This window comes from Blennius ocellaris, assembly GCF_963422515.1.
Source record: "Blennius ocellaris genome assembly, contig: SCAFFOLD_60, whole genome shotgun sequence".
NCBI classification, from domain to species: domain Eukaryota; kingdom Metazoa; phylum Chordata; class Actinopteri; order Blenniiformes; family Blenniidae; genus Blennius; species Blennius ocellaris.
The window spans coordinates 158,761-181,100 of NW_027662082.1; the positions used below are offsets into that span (position 1 = coordinate 158,761).

Here is a 22,340-nt window from a genome sequence, read left to right on the forward strand (position 1 = left end):
CATCCTGTTTGAAAAATGGAAAATAATGGAAATTTACTGATGCTGGTTTTCTCTCTTGATACAGGATGAAGTCAAATTTTAGGAACTGTATATGTAGTACATATTGTCATAGCAACAACAGGTTTTTTTTACATTTCTTGCAAGATTGAAGATATTGAGAATTTAATGATGCTGGCATTCCTTCAATAAATGATGAAATCAAGTTTTATAATAAAAACACCCCTTCCATAATAGTTGTATAGAGAAATTCAAATGTTAATAAAGTCTGTAATTTCAAGATGCTCTAAAAAGGCTCAACACTGAAGAGTATTACTGGATTTGTAATAGATTACAGCTCAGAACCTGCTTCATTGGCGAGGAGTGTTGGTGGAATGAAAGAGGCAGTGAAGCAGCTTTAGCAGCAGATGCATATTCAACATTTATTGCTATAATCTTCCGGGTGGACTCTCAAAAGTGTTTCTTCACGTTTGACACCCCTGCGCTGAACGCGAGCGCCCAACGCGAGCGCCCAACGCGAGCGCCCAACGCGAGCGCCCAACGCGAGGCCCAACGCGAGGCCCAACGCGAGCGCCCAACGCGAGCGTCGAACGCGAGCGCCCAACGCGAGGCCCAACGCGAGCGCCCAACGCGAGCGTCGAACGCGAGCGCCCAACGCGAGCGCCCAACGCGAGGCCCAACGCGAGCGCCCAACGCGAGCGTCGAACGCGAGCGCCCAACGCGAGGCCCAACGCGAGCGCCCAACGCGAGCGTCGAACGCGAGCGCCCAACGCGAGCGCCCAACGCGAGCGCCCAACGCGAGCGCCCAACGCGAGCGCCCAACGCGAGCGCCCAACGCGAGCGCCCAACGCGAGCGCCCAACGCGAGCGCCGTGATGCTTCTTCGACAAATGACAGGCGATTCCTCTACCAGTCCAAATAAAAAACAAAAAGCTCCCGGGGATAAAAAGTGTAACAGCTCATCTTCTTCTCCCTCGACACAAAGCGGGAAAACGGAGGACAAGGAGGCCGAGTCCGTCCCTGAATTCATTAAAGGCGGCAGGGAAACGGGCAGTAGAGGAGGACGGGGGGGGGGGGGGGGTGATGGAGGCAGTTCAAGGTGTCAAACACATGATGCTCCTCATCCTTCCAGCCGGATGTTGAATCTCCCAAATGACCTTTGACTTTGAATTCTATTGACTTTGACTTTTGGTTCCAAGTGAGCAGAGGAATGGTGGTAAAATACGGCACTGTGATAAAAGACTGTTTATGGACGCAGGTGAACAGAGCAGGTGAGATTCACCTGAAGCCATGAGATCCGGTACAAGTCAGGGACATCCTGTCCTCCAGCAGCAGTCCTGCAGCCTCCCTCCTGTCCTCCAGCTTCACTCACATCGTCCTGTGCTCTTCTTTTTGAAACACTGGAGGCTGGTTTCTCCTGCTCTTCATTCAGACATTTCCAATTGGACAAACAGCGACTGGTCCTCTGGTTCTTCCTGACGTCTGCAGCGCGACGTCCACTTCCTCTGGACTCCTCTCAGCTAAAACAGCACACACACACACAGTGTGAGGACAGTGTGAGGACAGACGGTCTGTCTCATTAGTGATGGACGGTGCTCACTCTGCTACGAGGCTACCGTCCGCCGCTAGCAGTCACCAGCCCATGGAAGTCTTCCCAGGCTCTGAAACAGACCGCAGCTTCATCATTCACAGTAGAACCAGTGGGCCTGTCCCCCTGTCCTCACGTCCTCCACCTGTCCTCACGTCCACCACCTGTCCACAAGTCCTCACGTCCTCCACAAGTCCTCATGTCCACCACCTGTCCCCCTGTCCTCACGTCCTCCACCTGTCCTCACGTCCACCACCTGTCCTCCACCTGTCCTCACGTCCACCACCTGTCCACAAGTCCTCACGTCCTCCACAAGTCCTCATGTCCACCACCTGTCCCCCTGTCCTCACGTCCTCCACCTGTCCTCACGTCCACCACCTGTCCACAAGTCCTCACGTCCACCACCTGTCCACAAGTCCTCACGTCCACCACATGTCCTCACGTCCACCACCTGTCCACAAGTCCTCACGTCCACCACCTGTCCACAAGTCCTCACGTCCTCCACAAGTCCTCATGTCCACCACCTGTCCATAAGTCCTCACGTCCACCACATGTCCTCATGTCCACCACATGTCCACAAGTCCTCACGTCCACCACCTGTCCACAAGTCCTCACGTCCACCACATGTCCTCACGTCCTCACGTCCACCACATGTCCTCATGTCCACCACCTGTCCACAAGTCCTCACGTCCACCACATGTCCTCACGTCCACCACCTGTCCACAAGTCCTCACGTCCACCACATGTCCTCACGTCCACCACCTGTCCACAAGTCCTCACGTCCACCACCTGTCCACAAGTCCTCACGTCCACCACATGTCCACATGAAACATGAAATATGAGACGTGTCTGCAGGACAAAATGGTTTAACAGCTAAACACTGATTAAAATCTGAAGCAGTCGTTGGTAGAGTAGCACAAAGTATTTTCATTGTCAGTTGAAATACTATGGTTTTCTTTTTCATTTAAAAAGTTTTTATTTTGAAAATCTAACAATCCAAAAAAGAAAATACAGAGAAGCAATTCTGCTAAAAGAAAACCTAGAGTTGTAATTGTATTGCTATGTTTAAAAATGAGTGACTAAGGAAGAGTAGCAAGTAAAAGAGAAATCTAGGAAGAGACATACATACTTGATGCTGTCGGTGTGCGTCTTGTACTCCATGATGGTGTTGGGGGGCAGGTTGAGGACTCTGCGCAGGGTGTCTCTGATCCGGGCCGTGGTGGACTGGTCGCTGGCCGTCTTGTTCCAGATGGAGATGATGTCCTCCTGGGGGGTGGAGAGGAGCAGTGTGAGGGCAGGAGGGCAGGGGGGCAGGGGGGCAAGAGGGCAGGAGGGCTGGAGGGCAGGAGGGCAGGGGGGCAGGGGGGCTGGAGGGCAGGGGGACTGGAGGGCAGGGGGGCAGGAGGGCTGGAGGGCAGGGAGGTAGGGAGGTAGGGAGGGCAGGGGGGCAGGAGGGCAGGGGGGCTGGAGGGCAGGGGGGCAGGAGGGCAGGGGGGCAGGAGGGCTGGAGGGCAGGAGGGCTGGGGGGCAGGAGGGCTGGGGGGCATGGGGGCTGGAGGGCAGGAGGGCTGGAGGGCTGGGGGGCAGGAGGGCTGGAGGGCAGGAGGGCTGGGGGGCAGGAGGGCTGGGGGGCATGGGGGCTGGAGGGCAGGAGGGCTGGAGGGCTGGGGGGCAGGAGGGCTGGAGGGCTGGAGGGCAGGGGGGCAGGAGGGCAGGAGGGCTGGAGGGCAGGGGGGCAGGAGGGCAGGAGGGCTGGAGGGCTGGAGGGCAGGGGGGCAGGAGGGCTGGAGGGCAGGAGGGCTGGGGGGCAGGAGGGCTGGGGGGCATGGGGGCTGGAGGGCAGGAGGGCTGGAGGGCTGGGGGGCAGGAGGGCTGGAGGGCTGGAGGGCAGGGGGGCAGGAGGGCAGGGGGGCAGGAGGGCTGGAGGGCAGGGGGGCTGGAGGGCTGGGGGGCAGGAGGGCTGGAGGGCTGGAGGGCAGGGGGGCAGGAGGGCAGGGGGGCAGGAGGGCTGGAGGGCAGGGGGGCTGGAGGGCTGGGGGGCAGGAGGGCTGGAGGGCTGGAGGGCAGGGGGGCAGGAGGGCAGGGGGGCTGGAGGGCAGGGGGGCAGGAGGGCTGGAGGGCTGGAGGGCAGGGGGGCAGGAGGGCTGGAGGGCTGGAGGGCAGGGGGGCTGGAAGGGCAGCAGGGCAGGGAGGCAGGGGGGCAGGGGGGCAGGAGGGCTGGGAGGTAGGGAGGTAGGGAGGTAGGGAGGGCAGGGGGGCAGGAGGGCAGGGGGGCAGGGGGGCAGGGGGGCTGGAGGGCAGGGGGGCAGGGGGGCTGGAGGGCAGGGGGGCTGGAGGGCAGGGGGGCTGGAAGGGCAGTGGGGCAGGGAGGCAGGAGGGCTGGGAGGTAGGGAGGTAGGGAGGTAGGGAGGGCAGGGGGGCAGGAGGGCAGGGGGGCTGGAGGGCAGGGGGGCTGGAGGGCAGGGGGGCTGGAAGGCAGGGGGGCAGGGGGGCTGGAGGGCAGGGGGGCAGGGGGGCTGGAGGGCATGGGGGCTGGAGGGCAGGAGGGCAGGAGGGCTGGAGGGCAGGGGGGCTGGAGGGCAGGGGGGCAGGGGGGCTGGAGGGCATGGGGGCTGGAGGGCAGGAGGGCAGGAGGGCTGGAGGGCAGGGGGGCTGGAGGGCAGGGGGGCTGGAGGGCAGGGGGGCTGGAGGGCTGGAGGGCAGGGGGGCAGGAGGGCAGGGGGGCTGGAAGGGCAGCAGGGCAGGGAGGCAGGGGGGCAGGGAGGCAGGGGGGCAGGAGGGCAGGAGGGCTGGGAGGTAGGGAGGTAGGGAGGTAGGGAGGTAGGGAGGGCAGGGGGGCAGGAGGGCAGGAGGGCAGGAGGGCAGGGAGGTAGGGAGGTAGGGAGGGTAGCAGGGCAGGGGGGCAGGGGGGCTGGGAGGGCAGGAGGGCAGGAGGGCAGGGAGGTAGTGGGGCTGGGAGGGCAGGAGGGCAGGAGGGCAGGGAGGTAGGGAGGTAGGGAGGGCAGCAGGGCAGCAGGGCAGCAGGGCAGCCGGCTCCATGCAGCACCAGGGTTTTTACCTGGAAGCGCACCGACACCACGGCCCCACAGATCTCCTCCCCCACCATGAACTGCTCCCCCAGCATGGCCAGGATCAGGTTCTCCCAGCACCGAGACGCCAGGCCTTTCCTCAGCCGGATGATCCACTTCCCTCCCATCTTATTGGCGTCGTCCTGAACACATGCAGACAAACGTGCGTTTAGAAAACTAGATAAGAAGCAGTAACACCTTCAGTCAAGCAGAGGAAGGAAGCTGTTGCAGCATGACATCCTATGTGTTGATGACAATTCCCACTAGAACACCTGAGTGGAAAGTCAATCTGAATCCTCCACAGACCTCTTCTTCTCCTGACAGCCCAACAGTGGACAATCATTTCCACCCAGGACCGACACAATAACACGTTACAGATGCAGTTAAGGACCAAATGCAGGAAAAGTGAGCCTCCCTCCTACTGTGCATTAGCTAGTTGCTGTGTTTTCACACAGCAGCAGCAGAGTGAAGTGCATGAACAGCAGGACTCATGAAGAGATTGATCTCATCATGAGACCACAACTTGTTACTAACCTACAGACGCTTCTCCTACTTTATTTTGGGGGTGTGGCCGATGCTACAGAAAACAACGTCATTTACTGTTTGTGTTCAAGCCAGCCCCCCAAAATCCCTTTAATGGATTTATCGAATTTGCTTTTTCACTTTTTCACTAACCCTAACCCTTGTTATAACATGATGACTTGTATTGTTATAACATGATGACTTGTATTGTTATAACAAGATGACATGTATTGTTATAACATGATACTTGTATTGTTATAACGTTATTGTTATAACAAGATGACTTGTATTGTTATAACAAGATGACTTGTATTGTTATAACAGTATTGTTATAACATAACTTGTATTGTTATAACGGTATTGTTATAACGTGATGACTTGTATTGTTATAACGGTATTGTTATAACGTGATGACTTGTATTGTTATAACAGTATTGTTATAACGTGATGACTTGTATTGTTATAACAGTATTGTTATAACGTGATGACTTGTATTGTTATAAGGAGATGACTTGTATTGTTATAACGGTATTGTTATAACGTGATGACTTGTATTGTTATAACGGTATTGTTATAACGTGATGACTTGTATTGTTATAACAGTATTGTTATAACGTGATGACTTGTATTGTTATAACAGTATTGTTATAACAAGATGACTTGTATTGTTATAACAGTATTGTTATAACAAGATGACTTGTATTGTTATAACAGTATTGTTATAACAAGATGACTTGTATTGTTATAACAGTATTGTTATAACAAGATGACTTGTATTGTTATAACAAGATGACTTGTATTGTTATAACGGTATTGTTATAACGTGATGACTTGTATTGCTATAATGGTATCGTTATAACGTGATGACTTATATTGTTATAACGGCATTGTTATAACATGACTTGTATTGTTAACAGTATTGTTATAACGTGATGACTTGTATTGTTATAACGGTATTGTTATAACGTGATGACTTGTATTGTTATAACGTGATGACTTGTATTGTTATAAGGAGATGACTTGTATTGTTATAACGGTATTGTTATAACATGACTTGTATTGTTATAACGTTGTTATAACGTGATGACTTGTATTGTTATAACGGTATTGTTATAACGTGATGACTTGTATTGTTATAACGTGATGACTTGTATTGTTATAAGGAGATGACTTGTATTGTTATAACGGTATTGTTATAACATGACTTGTATTGTTATAACGGTATTGTTGTTACGTGATGACTTGTATTATTATAAGGAGATGCTGATGTTTGAAGGAGGAAACGATGTGGACCTAAAGAGATTCTTAACGACTGACGTAATAACGTAAGCCAACGTAAGCCGGGAACACGTGGGGAAGGTTTAACGCTAGTGTGGATTCCGCTCAACTCATGTGTTTGTCCTCTGATGGAATGACGACAGCCTCGCGGTGCCTTGCCTCTCCTTACCTCCCACATGGGTTTGATGCCTTCCTTGAAGAGGTGGAAGTCACTGTGACCCGTCAGGTCACCCGGCCGGATCATGTGACTGTAGAAACGCCAGAACTGCTCCACCTGTGGACATGAAGAGGAGGTGAGGCTGCGTCCGTCTGGCGGCGGCGGCGGCGTCTGGAGAGGAACCGACCGAAGCGAAGCTGCCAATCTGTTTGATGTTCTGCTCGTAGCTCTGCGTGCTGGCCGGCCTCCCCGGAGTGCGTCTGGAGTACCAGAAGGTGTAGTTGTATTGGAGGGGGTGCTCTCCCACTCCAGGCACCACCATCTGCCAAAAGCAGCACAGCAGCTCAGCCACAGTCAAGGCCAGTTGGTACAAACGGTCTGAGTGCTGCTGCACCGCCTCACCTTCTTCCTGGAAGTGTTCTGGTCCTTGTCCTCGTCTTCACTTTTTTCCTTCTCACCGTCTTTCGGTGAGGCTTGGTCTTGGTCGTGGTCTCCGCTGTCGTCATCTTTCAGACTGGAAACAAGGAAAGCAGTCATTTCTCCCCCTGTGCTGACTTTTAACCCACTTCAGGATCACTGTGGAGCCGAGTGCTTCATATGCTGCTCACCGCAGACCAGCAGATTTAACGTTTCACAAAAACCACCTTGTGGTTACATTTGTGGTGTTTTTCAAAGCCCCACTGTTCCCGCATCAGTAAGGGAAACTTCAGCTACGCTAATGTGAGCATTTTAACCCGACTTTATTAGACGACAATGAATTCAGCTTTACAAACATGTGTTCTAATAAAGGGAAATAAATTAGACTGGGACAAGGCTCCAGACTGTTGTTGAAGCATGTAAAGTTTGGTGTTGAGACGGTGCTACTAAATAGAAATTTGATTGATCCAAGAGGAAATCCTTTTCTTCCACGAGGTCTAAAGATTTAATGGAGATAGTGGATCAACTTGCAAGTTAAACGGTAATCAGCGTTGTGCATTAATTTACTTTCAAAGTTAACTTTCAACTGAAAAAAAGAAAAAGCAGCAGAAATTGTCTCGGTTGAGTTATTTTTCTGTTTCAGTTAGAAAGAACTTGTGTGAGCTGAACACAGAGAAACCCTTAATGAAGCAGAGAATAGACAATATGAATATATATACACAATATTAAAGAACATGCATGAGAACACATTTTCTATTAGCGCACACTGTCCACCCACGCCACTTTACTAAATAGTGAATCGTACAGATGGTGGTTAATATAAGTTAGTGGTGGTGGACTCACTCAGAGGACCTTGGGACACATCATGCAGACTTTAGTTGGGGGGGGGGGGGCTGTATTGTTTATACGCATTTTAACTGAGGACAATTACTGCTGTGAAGTTGCATTTTTGACATATATATATATATGTGATGTCTGCAGTCAATTTTGAGTGCATCGAGAAAAATAATCAAAAATGTTATCGAAACTCTGAATTTTTTTCCGGCCCGAATCTCCCAGCCCTACGCACAACTGTCCCCCCCCCGTTATTCCTGCTACCACATGGTGGCGCTAAGAGTGAAGAGACTATAGCATATGGATGTGTTCCGGGAAGCACTGGAAGATCGTAGCACGTGGCGCACAGTGACATCACTTCCTGTTTCACAGCACTTTGGATTTGTTCATGTGTGAAATGCGTTTACAAAAACAATCCATTATAATTGTTGACTATTATTGTCATTATTTATGGCATATTGGTTCAGCCCAACAGGCTGCGTATGTCTCCTAAATGTATTGGGAATAAGTGAACCATGTTCCTTGTAGTGGATGTGACAGATGTGAAGACAATGCAGAGGAGCCTTTTTCCACACATGTGCAGTGATCATCAAATCTAACATTGTTTTGACCACTTCTGACTTGTGCTCAAAGTTCTACAGAGACTTGAGCACATGAAGGCCGTCACAAATGGAGCAATTTGGATTGTAAATGAAGAGAAGTGAAAGAATGACTGGTCAGCGGCTCTGCTCGGGGACTAATACCAGCAACCACACAGGAAAGGCTCACTGTTGCTGTTTTTTACTTGTTGAGTAAAACTTTCTACGGTGCAGTTTTCAGCCGTCGCAGATGAAAGACTGTGATCGTGGGAGAGTTGCTGTGAAATCTTTGCTGGCGGCTCAGGGACGACTGACCACTTCCTCCTAAATCTGCCATCAATGTGGGACGGTGTCAGATATTTAGCTGCTGCACCGCGTTTGTCTCAAGTGTGGAGCTTTTTGTTGGAGAATGTAAAACGTAAAATGCTAGTAGACGCTAACAAGTACTTACTTCAAGCTCCTTTTGCAAAACTACCATCCAGGTGGTCCCGTCTCTCCGAGCCACCATCGCTTTCATATTAACCTGCTGCTCCTTTTGTTGGCGGATTTCTTTCCAAACACAAAAATGCCACAACGCCGAGGCTCCAGTCATGTTTATGTTTAGCATGTATTGTGTAATCACGCAGACATGATGCGCATTATGTGATTGTGCAATATGTTGACTGCGGTTCAGCTTGTGTTTTGGTGGTACAGAAAACTTCCCGTTGAGGCTCAGTTTATGCAGCAGTGTGGAAGACGGTCTCATATCACAATCAGGGTGTGGAAGGATTAAGACGGACTGCAACTCATCAACAAGAACATTTAGTCAGTAGTATTAAAAAAAACAACAACTTTCATTTTAGAGTAAAATCCTCACGTGTGACTGAACATTATTGCAAACGAAGCTGCAGCTCCACTGGGGACCCGTTTTTCTCCTTACATCACACTTTATCATGACTCGCGTGAACGTGCAGACGGTTTTCCAATAACCTCACTGATTGGCTGTATGAGGGCTTGACGGGGCTCCTGTTGTGGAGAGTATAAAAGGAACCAGCTGGTTTTCAGTGCCGCTCACACCAATGAGGTAAAGCTCTTTTCCAGAAGAGGTTTTTGTGGGAGGCGACGACAGAGCGCCAGAGTGTCCATGCAGAAAGGAAGGAGACGAGGTCCTTCAGAGACAGCATCAATAACAACTGAACCTGCTAACAATATTTCATTGTATATAGCTTCAATTATGTGAACAGATAGATGGGGTCTAAGGACTGAAAGTGCCATATTGAAACTGCTGGGATGATTATAGTCCTAAAATGAAAATGGAGGAGACCCTATTGGATTCTCTAGGAACAATCTGCGGGTCCCAGCAGTGAAAGCCGAAGGACCCAAATGAAAACCGGAGGGTTTATTATTATTATTAATCTTCCACACATTCCAATGTGTGTGGGCAGTGGTTATAGCGCCACCCCCTCACTACAAGGTTAGGGTTAGGGACATACGTATACCAATACATTCTTAGTCATAGCGAGTACCCGCTCAAGGCTGCTCGCAGCTTGGATTCTAATTGTGTTCAGTAAAGATCGAACAATGGGTGTCAGTCACTTGTTTGACGAGTGCTCTGATGACATATGGAGTCACAGACATTCACATTTTGACAGGCAGTTTAATAGTGAGAGGTGGTCTCCCAAGTCAAAACTCCACAGTGTTTTCATCAATGTATGAAAGGTTAGAATTAGAAAGATGTACAACAGAATAACAGAATGGAAATAGAAAACATGTCAGGTCTTGGGCAAAAATGGCAGAAATGAGGAAGTCACTAATGTTATTACTGTGACTCATCCACACCGAGTCTCTGCATTTCTGTAGGTATTTTAACACTCGAGGTAAATAATGTAGATGAACCTCCTGAACTGGAGTACTTTAGTCCTGCAGCTTCCTTCCGCTGCTGCAGAAGCAACAGTTTGATTCATCTGAAACTTCACGTTAAAGTCGATCAACCTGCTCAACAGGAGCCTTTACAGTAGTTCTGCAGCCACACACACACACACACACACACACACACACACACACACACACACACACACACACACACACACCACACACACACACACACACACACACACACACACACACACACACACACACACACACACACACACACCACACACACACACACCACACACACACACACACACACACACGCCTCAGAGAAGTCCCGGAACAACACGCGCCTGCTCGCTCCCTCCCACTACAACCACTACTACTTCTACAACTCCAACCCGAGGCTTTGCGGCCTGCTCCGCCTGCTCCGCCTGCCGCCGGACGAAGCTCCGGCTAACAAGCCTTCCACCCCTGGTTGAGACCCACTCATGTCCACAGTTCCGGACCAGTCCCGTTACGGTGCCGCGGTGTTTGTGACCCGGCTCTCGGGTGGGTTTAAAGCCGCACATGAAGGTTCCGGGACGGCGTCCTGACCGAGGCTGACACACCTCTCCCCTCTCAGCCCGGCTTCCAGCAACACTTCCCCCAAAGATTCGGCCGAAGCAGCCGGGGGAGCGCCTCCGCCCGGTCGGCCTCACAAAACTTGAGATACTCACGCGTCAAATTTGTTGTTCATTATCTTGCAGGAGGGAACCTCCGGGTCCGACCGCTGCCTCCTGGATTCCGCAGGAACGGCGCCGCGCACTGGCACACATGGACGCGCACAAAACACACGTGGACGCGCGCAACCAGTTGTCACACGAGTGAGAGGTCAAAGGTAAAAGAGCTTCCTCCTTATTGGTCCACTGCAAATATGCATGATAAAAAAAAAACCAACCTCATAACGAGTATCATTTTCATATTTTATTTTATTTCAACACTTCACAACTTTGTAAACATAAAAGTCAGTGCTGCTCTGATCAGGTAATAAAGGCTCACACAGGCCAGGCTACAAGCACCAGAACAAGAGAACGGCGGCTTCTTCACAAGAGCTGAAAGTTTCCTTTCATCCCTTCCGTCCGGCCGGCCGCCCGCTTGTCATCTGGTCCTGCGGCCACTTCAAACAGAGGTCCAAGCGGAGCCATGGACCGTGTCTGGGGCAACAAAAAGGAAGCCCGGCAACAACTGGACTTCTGTTTGGTCCAGCTAGACTTCCTGCTCGTGATTGTGAGAAGGTGCATGAAGGAATAATGATCAAACTGAAACGACACATGCTGAATATGGAGTGTGTTGGGGTAAGGGGTGCTCTGGGATGGTGTGGCAGACCAGCCTTCGCCCCTTGCCCCCTGTGCCTCTGTGTGGACCTTCATGAGAGGGCTCTTTGTTCTGGGCCGGCAGGCGCACCACTGAGTGGACGAGCCAGAGCCGTGGCGGCCTTCTTCAGTGGTGGCGGTTTGTTTACGCCAGCCAGTCCCGTCATACTTCATTAGTAGCCCAGTAGCCCAGCCCACCGACAACCTCTGATGTCCTCATCGCTGATAAGTGTGTATCCGCCCATCAGCCCGGAGCCTGAGCGCTTCAGGATAAAAGGGAGTTTCTCCGATTCCCACCAAGTCCGCCTCTTGTGTTACACACACACACTCGCACTAACATTCACACTCACACTCGCACTGTGGCCAAAGTGGATGGCAGAACTGGTCCTTTCATCGTGGGCCAAGAGGCACCGGGAGGTGAGTCGACATCAGCAGAGCAGCAACTAACTCTGCATCACAGAGATGTGAGAAATCTGCCGGCCAGAGAAACAGAGTGGTTACTTACTGCTGCCATCTTCTGACCACAAACTCAAGACATGGAAATGCACCAAAGAACTTCGTCCAGTGTCTTCAATACAAAGACTGATAGCTCGGATTTGAATGTCAACATTTGGTTGGTTTTGTTGGACGGGGTAGGAGAGACAGAAAAGACCCTTTCTGTCTTCTGTCGCTAAGTTTTGGAATGAATCAAGTTGGAAGCCGCGTCCCACTGTGCTGTTTGTTCTGGGCGAGACGGGCTTTCATGCAAACGCAACCGCCAGGTACATTTTTCATCACCCCTCCATTGACGTAGCTAGAAGTGAGGAAGAGTCTCATGAGGCGGAGCGACAACACCGCCTCATGCCGATCGGTCAGTAGGACCAGAGTGACCATCATCACGAGTGAGACGACTTCAGACACAATTTAATGTCCATTTCAAAGGACAGTTGACGGTCAGCGGAAATTGGTTCCCAAATGGAACCAGGTCCATTATTGTTCATTTCTTTGCAGCTGAGACATTTTCTAGACACATTTAAACACAATATACAGCAAACACTTCAGTGCTGCCACCAATGGTTAATTTTGTTAATTTAAAACTTTTAATCTTCGGAGGAGTTTTCCAATGAATCGACTAATAATGAATGTTCCGTAGACTCCCTCACCTTCCTGCACTACAAACACTTTACACTTTACATTCACCACCACTTCCTCACTTTATCCCTTGTATATATTTTTACGCTCCTGTTATATATATTTTTATTACTTTGGCTTACCGGGACCTGAGTCCAAATTTCGTATCATTTTATGATATGACAATAAAGAATCCTTGAATCCTTGAATCCTTAATTTAAAAATCAAAAGTTTGCCATTTATTTGTGTTGTATTTTCAATGACATAACATGAAGATAACATTGTCATACAGAAAAGTATATATTCCCCTCTGCCTGACCAAGACCATGTGGTCCAGATGGCAAAGCTCTGAAGGTCCAGGAAGGCGTGGGGGGCGTGGCCAGCAGAACCGATTCTGACCGGTCTGTCAATGCGGTCACCTGATAAAGACCGACACGCCGTCACACTCAGAAGAAGCTCTACCTTGTCGGTGAGAAAGAAGCTTTGCCAATTGTCTTTGGGTTGAACAGTAAAACGAAGCCTTCCGGATTAAATGCTATGAAACATCATCAACTCTTCTCACCTCTCGAATGGCTTTTCCCAGCTGTTCCTGGCTTTTCAGCACTTTCCTGAAAGACACAAGGATTCCAACAGTTGTAGTGACACCTTGCCGCTCTCAGAACACTGAGTAACGCTAACAAGGTTTGACCTGCAGGTCCTGCAGGCGAGGCTGAGGGTGAAGCTCGCCGAGCAGTCGGGGTGGTAGGTGGAGGGCACGACGGTGTAGCGGGCAGGAGGAAGGGCGCAGGTCAGACTGACGTCCTGGGTGTAGCAGTGTGGGATGCAGCTGGCCACGGGCTCCTCGCCCCCGCCCATCTCCTGCTGGCCCCGCCCCTCTGGTACCTGAGCAGGGCGACCACGGCCACAGCTTCAAATCATCACCAGACGCTGCTTTACAGACCTTATGTTCATCAGTATGATCCATTCATATCTTCATTTGTAATAAATCTGCTTCAATTAACATCTTTGATCATAGCTTGGAGGCTGCCCTGCAGGACCTCCAGGCTGACTCTGGAGGCTGACTCTGGAGGACCTCCAGGCTGACTCTGGAGGACCTCCAGGCTGACTCTGGAGGACCTCCAGGCTGCCCTGCAGGACCTCCAGGCTGACTCTGGAGGACCTCCAGGCTGCTGGGCTGGTTTGTGGTAGAAATGATGCAGTGATGGTGATTTAATGTGCCTCGGAAACGCAATAGAATTAAATACAACGTGCAAAACAAATTTTCACGATGTATTGTTGGAAAAAGTACGTGAGAAAATGGATGAAACCGTGGATTTTAGCGAAGCAGCAAGGCAGTGAGCCATGGTTCTCCATTTCACCTGCAAACTGTACCGACGCACAGTGAAGGACCGAAGTCCTGCAGGTTTTCTCTCCATACGGATTCAGATCTTTAATCTCCACAGGCTTCCTGTTCCGCCGTGAGGCAGGACGGCTCAGTTTGGACAACGATGGTTAGAATCTCAGTCTTCACTCCAGACAGGCTCAAGAAATATTCTGGCCATCAGACTATATAGCAGTGGGGGGGGGGGGGGGGGGGGGGGGGGCAGTACCTCACACTTTGCTCCCTTCTCATAGTAGGACTGTTTCAATCAGCAGGCTTTGAGTTGCATTATTGACAGATAAAACCTTGTTTCGCTCCAACATTTCACTGCTAACAGTTTTAACATTGCAAGTTACAATAAAGAACTTCTATTCTATTCCAAGTTCTACCAGTTATTTAAATTATGGTGGGGAGGGATGTGTGAAGTGTTTTGATTCCGTTTATTCAGATTCACTTTTATCCTTTTCCTTCTCCAACCTCCAGGATCTGGGTTTAAAACTAATCATTAGCCCTCTCAGGACTGCTTTAAAAGCGTACCACCATATTGTAGCTGAGGTTTGCCTTGTGATATTTTTTATTTCGTCATCAATTTTCTCTTCAATAAACTAAAACTTGCAAAGTGCCTGAAGGTGCCATCTTGTGGGGGTTTCTGTGGTTCCAGAATGTTCAATGTGCTCCATTGGGCGACAACGGGGCTGAACTGTGATGAAGCGTTCCTCGTGTTTGTGCCTCAGCACTGGACTGACCTTATAAATGTGGAAGCCGATGGGGAGCAGGTCGCTGTCGGGACGGCTCTGCTGCAGGGTAATCCTGACGTTGGCTCCCGGAGGCGTCTCCGCCGGCTCGTCACACACTGGAAAGGGGAAGTGGGGGTTCTGCCAATGGGACTGGAAGTTCCTGCTGCCCCCGGCGGTCGATCCCTCCACCCAGCAGCCCCGGAAGGACCTGGTCTCCCACTCCGTGGCCGCCGTCGACGGCCGTGAGGGCGCTGCGCTATTCAGGGCACTGAGGGACACGTTTCCTCATCAGACCATTAAAGAACTGAAGGAGTGTGTTGAAGGTCAGGTTGAGGGCTGGGAAATATGTCCAATATATTCCATATATCGCGGCTTGTTCTCTCTGTGATCTAGAAAATCAGAACGGCAATCTTTCTCTGTGCTACCGTCAGTGTAGTTCTTTACAAGGTCTATTTGTTTAATAAAACAGTTTCCGTGAGGTGGTGAAGCCTCACTAGAACAACCTGACAGGTGTGAACAATAAATGTTTACCGGAGCGACGTGGGAGAGGAGGAGAAGAGCCTGATGAGGAAGTGGGCCTGGGCTCCAGGCCTGTAGGTGCTGGGGATCACCAGGTAGGACCCGGGCTCCAGCTGGCCCCGGAGCACCACCTCCCTCTCGTAAGCATGGCGGTGAGTAGAAGCACAAGGAGGCTTGTTCACCATCCGGCCCAGGTTGAAAGGTTCCTCCTCCACCTAGTGAGGGCGGAGTGAGGGTGAGAAGAGACGGAGATGCGGCACACTGACCATCAGGCTGGACAAACCTTCCACATGTGCAGCGCGATGGCCTGGTAGTGCTGCTGCTTTGTGTCCTTGCCGTCCTGGGGGGACGCTCGGGAGCTTCTCCACTTTCGATGCTGCAGCAGGGTGATCAGTACCTCTCCTCGCTCGCCCACCTTCATCCAGAACTTGGGGTTTGTGCTGTAGCTGCTGCTGTTCCTGCTGCCTCCAGCAGAGGAAGCCAGGACCCACTGGCCCGCCTGCTGCTGTCGGTGTGGCAGCAGGTTTCCTGGTGGACAACACAAGGCCGAATGAACCAAGTGGATCAAACACACAAGTCAAAATACACTTTTCTTGAAACATAGATCAGAACCTGTATAAATGCTTTTCAAGTGTCCTTCTTCACTGATGGGATATCCCAGTGTGACATCATCAAAGTGGGACATGAATTCAGCCTCATCCAACCAGAATTCCCCGTCAGACAGCCGGGCCTGAAGGTCTGCAGCACAACGAGGGTCTACCGAGCTCCAGCCAGCACCACTGCAGACAGACCGGGTCATGTGACTTCAAAGCTCATCCAGCAGACGCCCGTCAGTAAGAAACCTTGTGACAAATGTTCAGTTTTCTGATCCCGTCCATGAAGAGGAAGGACTTCCACTAAAGACACGCTGACAAAATGACAGCTGTGTGTGTGTGTGTGTGTGTGTGTGTGTGTGTGTGTGTGTGTGTGTGTGTGTGTGTGTTCCCACCTCCCTGTCCACGCTCCAGTCCAGTTGCATCTTCCCCACGGGTTTCTGATGCGCAGCAGCTGAACTTGTCCGCCTGCCACCTTCTTCACATCCAACCATTCCATGACAGTGAGGGCGTGGTGCTGACCCAGCTCCCTGACCCCTGCCGGGACGGAGACACAGTCACATGACTGCCTCCGGGACGGAGACACAGTCACATGACTGCCTCCAGGACGGCCACACAGTCCCATGACGGTCACATGACTGCCTCCAGGACGGAGACACAGTCACATGACTGCCTCCAGGACGGCCACACAGTCCCATGACGGTCACATGACTGCCTCCAGGACGGAGACACAGTCACATGACGGCCTCCAGGACGGAGACACAGTCACATGACGGTCACATGACGGCCTCCAGGACGGAGACACAGTCACATGACGGTCACATGACGGCCTCCAGGACGGCCACACAGTCACATGACTGCCTCCAGGACGGAGACACAGTCACATGACTGCCTCCAGGACGGAGACACAGTCACATGACGGCCTCCAGCTCCTCTCCAGCTCAGAGCCAACCAGGCCTCAGCGACAAACCCAAGTTACCAAAATTACCGACGCTATTTTGCCCATGTCGGTATATTCGGTGTTTAAAACCCTGACTTGTGCCGTCCAACCCCCGGGTGTGGGCGGCTACTGACGCTAGCAGCAGGAGGAGCAGGGCCATAGACCTATAGAACTAGAAGCTACTGACGCTAGCAGCAGGAGGAGCAGGGCCATAGACCTATAGAACTAGAAGCTACTGACGCTAGCAGCAGGAGGAGCAGGGTCATAGACCTATAGAACTAGAAGCTACTGACGCTAGCAGCAGGAGGAGGAGCGGGGCCATAGACCTATAGAACTAGAAGCTACTGACGCTAGCAGCAGCAGGAGGAGCGGGGCCATAGACCTATAGAACTAGAAGCTACTGACGCTAGCAGCAGGAGGAGCTGGGCCATAGACCTATAGAACTAGAAGCTACTGACGCTAGCAGCAGGAGGAGCGGGGCCATAGACCTATAGAACTAGAAGCTACTGACGCTAGCAGCAGCAGGAGGAGCGGGGCCATAGACCTATAGAACTAGAAGCTACTGACGCTAGCAGCAGCAGGAGGAGCGGGGCCATAGACCTATAGAACTAGAAGCTACTGACGCTAGCAGCAGGAGGAGCAGGGCCATAGACTTATAGAACTAGAAGCTACTGACGCTAGCAGCAGCAGGAGGAGCGGGGCCATAGACCTATAGAACTAGAAGCTAGTGACGCTAGCAGCAGCAGGAGGAGCGGGGCCATAGACCTATAGAACTAGAAGCTACTGACGCTAGCAGCAGGAGGAGCAGGGCCATAGAACTATAGAACTAGAAGCTACTGACGCTAGCAGCAGGGCCATAGACCTATAGAACTAGAAGCTACTGACGCTAGCAGCAGGGCCATAGACCTATAGAACTAGAAGCTACTGACGCTAGCAGCAGGAGGAGCAGGGCCATAGATCTATAGAACTAGAAGCTACTGACGCTAGCAGCAGGAGGAGCAGGGCCATAGACCTATAGAACTAGAAGCTACTGACGCTAGCAGCAGGGCCATAGACCTATAGAACTAGAAGCTACTGACGCTAGCAGCAGGAGGAGCAGGGCCATAGACCTATAGAACTAGAAGCTACTGACGCTAGCAGCAGGAGGAGCAGGGCCATAGACCTATAGAACTAGAAGCTACTGACGCTAGCAGCAGGGCCATAGACCTATAGCACTAGAAGCTACTGACGCTAGCAGCAGGAGGAGCAGGGCCATAGACCTATAGAACTAGAAGCTACTGACGCTAGCAGCAGGAGGAGCAGGGCCATAGACCTATAGAACTAGAAGCTACTGACGCTGGCTGCAGGAGGAGCAGGGCCATAGAGCTATAGAACTAGAGTTATAACGGTTTATGAGCATGAATCGACTTCTAAAGTTCTATGTATTCTATGTCTTCTTCTTTTGCATTTTTGGTGTTTGGTGAGTCACAGCACCCCTAAAGTCCTGGCATGTGTACTACATGCCCTGAAGTTTACAAGAGATGCAACTTGTTTCTCTCGTTATAGAGAACCCAATTACTTGACAACTTGAATGTGGCCATTTTCAAATAAGCTCTTCGTAATGTCCATATGTAGAATTTGTTCTTAAGAGATTGTAGTTTTAATACTTTGTGTTTGCAGGAAATCAAAATTATTTTATACATTTAAATGTATTCAGTCATTCCCATTTCAAGTAATCTGTGCTCATCAGCTCTTCAATACTTAACTAAAAGCACTTCATTTGTATTTTCTTCATTTATGTTCAGACAGTGTCGTTTTACAGTCCTTTAAAGTGGCAATAAATAAGGCCAGGGGAGTCCTGCTATCAATATAACTGCTACATCAAGTGGCCAGGGGGCGCCGTGGAGTCGTGATCATCCATTTATCGTTATGGAGGCGAACTGATCAATATATCCTGATATTGATTTGAGGCCGTCCCGCCCCAGCCCTAGAATAACACACCTTCTGTTGCTCGGAGCACAATTCTCATCACCATGAGGATTTTCTTAGATGTGCTGTTTTGGGTGAGGACTGCTGGGAGAGCAGATGTTTTCATTTGAAAGGGCTAACTTCCTCTATTATAAGACGACTGAGTTCTGCGAGGCGTGATTTGTAAGAGTTGAGCAGGATGAATAGAATCTCCGTTCTGACCTGCTGCAGTGCTGTGAGTGGAGCAGCTCAGTGCACAGCCCTGCTTCACGGGGTTCAGGCTGCGCAGGTCCACTTTTCTCCTCCACACTTCATCACTGTCCTGCCCCGTCTCCAGGTCCTCCTCTGAACCGGACCGGGCCAGGCTCCATCGCTCCGCCAGGCCCCCAGTCAGGTCCACCAGGGCCTCGGACACCTGCCCTGCCCACAGCCGCTCATAGGAGCCGTGGAGCCTGACACAATGTGAGACAAGACATTAGGAATAAGTTGCCTGACCCTAAAGACACGTAGAAGGACACCTACTTGGCGTAGGCCTTCTCCAGCAGAGCCACCCAGAAGGCCTCGGGGGAGTGACAGCCTGAGAAGCAGAGAGCAGCGTCGATGCAGGGCAGGCGGTCGTCAATGGTCACCCCCACCCAGCGACCATGTCGCCACAAAGTGAAGTGGAAGGAGCCCCGATATCTGCTGTCACGCCACTGGGGCTGATCTGGACTCAGCACCTACTCAGGAAACAGAGAAGAATAGTAGAGAATGCAGCTCTGCAGACTCAGCATGAAGAGGCAGGAACATACCAACCTTGTTCAAAAGGTGCTTGTTATTGAGCAGGACGCTGCATGCGCAGAGGAACCAGCAGTCTCCCAGAAGACCTTGCTTAGCATGAGCCAGGGTGATGTCATCAGGGAAGAGAGCTGCTGATTGGCAGATGTCCTTCCCAGTGGAAATTAATGACTAAAAACTCAGAACTCACTTTGAGGATAAAACTAAGTTGAATGTATTCAACAGAGTCAAATTAATTACAAATACACTACGGAAATACTGGCGAAGGATAAATAAGATAATAACACACACAAAAACCACAGCTCATAGAAACTGAGCTGAAATGAGGACAAAGAAAAGAGAAAGTCTCACCTGAGGGCGTCTCCAGGTGATTTTGGTCTGCAGCCTGCAGAGAGGCGTGGAGAAGTCTGAGAAGAGGGAGGCGTCGTCACAGGGGAAGTCTGGATCCTGGAACAGAGCCGCTCCTCCTCCACACTCGTCCTTCATGGCTGCAGCTCGGCTCTCCGCCTGCTGGCTCACACCCTCTTTACAATATAACAGTATATACAGCACTGACAGAACAAGTATTTTCCCAGTTTTCAAATTCTTTTTTTTTGGAATATTTCCCCACAACACAAAATACAATTTTTATTTTATGTATTTAGACAGACAGACAGACAGACAGGCAGGCAGGCAGACGGGCATACAGACAGACAGACATACAGGCAGACAGACAGACAGACAGACAGACATACAGGCAGACATACAGGCAGACAGACAGACAGACAGGCAGACATACAGGCAGACAGACGGGCAGACAGACAGACATACAGGCAGACATACAGGCATACATACAGGCAGACAGACAGGCAGGCAGACGGGCATACAGACAGACAGACAGGCAGACATACAGGCAGACAGACGGGCAGACAGACAGACAGACAGGCAGACAGGCAGAGAGACAGACAGGCAGATCTGTATTAATTCCATCCTCTGGGACCCCCAGTTACACCACAGCCTTCACAGTATTCTACAAGCCAGTGTTACTGCATACAGGTAAGGTAAGTCCTTGACCTCTGCCATGGCCGGTAAGGTAAGGTAAGGTGGGTGTGCGACGACCCGTTATTTCCTAAATTAAAATGTACTTCTGGAGACATTTAAAGAGCTGGAGTTGACATTATCCATGTCGGTGCTGTCAGTTGTCCAATAAAACCCAGGTCAATTAATAAATATTGCTTTTTGGGGAAAATAGTCACGAGATTAAAATGCGAATAACTGAGATTCATTCATTACAAAGTCTCTATTAATATACATTATTCTTGTTAGTCGAGTCCCACCCACACTTTTTTAGCATCTGCTGCTCCGAGCAACGAGGGACGCCAAAGGAAATGCGTCACCAGGTAACATGGAAACCATTTCATCCGAAACACCAGTCCATCATGTCGACACAAGCGTGGTGTCGGCTTGGTAATGTGGGAACGTGTTTGGTAATGCTCTGCACTGATAGATCAGGCAGTGTTTAAAGTGTGGTCTCTGACCTGCAGCTCTTTTGAAGCGTGTTTCTCCTCAGAGACGTCATGGTTTATCGCGACATAGCGCGTTAGCTCTGGCTAGCTACAGCTAGCTGCGCGTGCTCAGGTACGACGTCCCCTTCTGCTTCATCGCCTCGCGCTCATAAAGAGGCACCTGTGGGAGGATTTCACCTGCACGACACGTGGAGCTCAAACCTGCAGGTATAAAAACAGTCGACGGGTCGTTCTGCAGAAAACGAGCTCTGCTCAGGGTTGCCAGGTCAGATTGACAGCTTCCAGCCAATCACATCTTAGAACCGCCCGTTGCAATACAAACCAGCCCAAACCACCAAAACCAAAACACCCAGAGCGTCTGCATCAAACAAACACATGTAGAGGAGGGATAAACAGGTTTTTATCAACTGCAAGCAACAAGAGCGCAGTCAGTCAAGCATCAGCTCCACAAACTGCAAAATGAGCCTCTGGCATCCTGATTAGTGATAATGTTAGTAATAATATTAGTCATAATGCTAGTAATAATATTAGTCATAATGTTAGTAATAATATTAGTCATAATGCTAGTAATAATATTAGTCATAATGTTAGTAATAATATTAGTAATAAGGCCAACTACACATACAAATGTGCACTTTTAAGCCATGTTGGCCTCATATAGGTCGTTATTTACATCACAAATGACCTGTAAGAGGATTACATGCAAAAAAAATTAAAACTAAAACTGGATTACACAAATACAGAGCGGAGCTCCCTCCCTCCCTCCCTCCCTCCCTCCCTCTCTCCCTCCTTCCCTCCCTCTCTCGCCATTCTCCTGGTCGCTGTCCACACCTGTGGTGCTGAAAGCCGCTCAGCAGCTGATTGAGTTTTTAAATCCAAGTAAATAGAATCGGTGGCTGCAGCTGTGATGTGTTTTTGTTCCTTAATAAATGTAGTTAATTGGTTCATTTAGTTTAGTTTGGTTTGTTAGTTGCGGGCAACCAGGAGTGAAGAAGGTGTGTGAAATGTCCTCCTGCTTTGAAGTACCTGTTGGGTGTGTGTTTGTCAAAATAAAAGCCTCTCTTGAGAACTTCAACTCCATTATTATCCATATTATTTATGTATTTATTTAGACTATTTAAGAGAGAGAGAGAGAGAGGAGAGACGTTTTCACAATATTAAAAACTCCTCAAATGTGGACAAAAGCAGCCCAAATTTTAATCACCAGC

General features: G+C 50.3%; 2 protein-coding genes across 4 annotated transcripts; both read right to left on the bottom strand.

Moving 5' to 3' along the window:
• Window positions 1-740: 740 nt before the first annotated feature.
• Window positions 741-11,116, bottom strand: eif4e2 (eukaryotic translation initiation factor 4E family member 2). 2 transcript variants are annotated; one of them, XM_080521521.1, is made up of 8 exons: window positions 11,009-11,116; window positions 7,012-7,123; window positions 6,797-6,931; window positions 6,622-6,726; window positions 4,643-4,795; window positions 2,710-2,850; window positions 1,597-1,657; window positions 741-1,516 (listed from the first exon to the last, which is right to left on the bottom strand). In XM_080521521.1, the coding sequence occupies exons 1-7, from the start codon at window positions 11,026-11,028 to the stop codon at window positions 1,622-1,624; spliced, it is 702 nt and encodes a 233-aa protein (XP_080377647.1). In that variant the 5' UTR covers window positions 11,029-11,116; the 3' UTR covers window positions 741-1,516; window positions 1,597-1,621. The 2 variants fall into 2 exon arrangements, with proteins under 2 accessions (XP_080377647.1, XP_080377646.1); XM_080521520.1 differs by having other exon boundaries at window positions 742-1,516; window positions 2,714-2,850.
• Window positions 11,117-11,244: 128 nt separating this feature from the next.
• Window positions 11,245-21,327, bottom strand: capn10 (calpain 10). Of its 2 annotated transcripts, none has more exons than XM_080521524.1 (13): window positions 21,145-21,327; window positions 19,979-20,134; window positions 19,646-19,777; window positions 19,373-19,569; window positions 19,073-19,302; window positions 16,359-16,500; window positions 15,983-16,149; window positions 15,654-15,898; window positions 15,383-15,585; window positions 14,861-15,119; window positions 13,443-13,636; window positions 13,317-13,362; window positions 11,245-12,117 (listed from the first exon to the last, which is right to left on the bottom strand). In XM_080521524.1, exons 2-13 carry the CDS (start codon window positions 20,111-20,113, stop codon window positions 12,088-12,090), a joined length of 1,980 nt encoding a protein of 659 aa, XP_080377650.1. In that variant the 5' UTR covers window positions 20,114-20,134; window positions 21,145-21,327; the 3' UTR covers window positions 11,245-12,087. The 2 variants fall into 2 exon arrangements, with proteins under 2 accessions (XP_080377650.1, XP_080377649.1); XM_080521523.1 differs by having other exon boundaries at window positions 19,979-20,137.
• Between the last annotated feature and the right edge of the window lie 1,013 nt (window positions 21,328-22,340).

What these genes read in the sequence shown, in the direction of transcription:
- eif4e2 (XM_080521520.1), bottom strand. Translation starts at nt 11,028, where the DNA reads ATGAACAACAAATTTGACGC. An exon ending in GCATCAAACCCATGTGGGAG is followed by an intron (nt 4,796 to 6,621) that starts GTAAGGAGAGGC and finishes GCATGTGTTCAG; the next exon opens with GACGACGCCAATAAGATGGG. An exon ending in TGGTGTCGGTGCGCTTCCAG is followed by an intron (nt 2,851 to 4,642) that starts GTAAAAACCCTG and finishes TCCACCCCCCAG; the next exon opens with GAGGACATCATCTCCATCTG.
- capn10 (XM_080521524.1), bottom strand. Translation starts at nt 20,113, where the DNA reads ATGAAGGACGAGTGTGGAGGAGGAGCGGCTCTGTTCCAGGATCCAGAC. An exon ending in ACAAGCACCTTTTGAACAAG is followed by an intron (nt 19,570 to 19,645) that starts GTTGGTATGTTC and finishes TTTCCTGAGTAG; the next exon opens with GTGCTGAGTCCAGATCAGCC. An exon ending in TGGGAAAAGCCATTCGAGAG is followed by an intron (nt 12,118 to 13,316) that starts GTGAGAAGAGTT and finishes TCTGGCCGGCAG; the next exon opens with ATTTCTCACATCTCTGTGAT.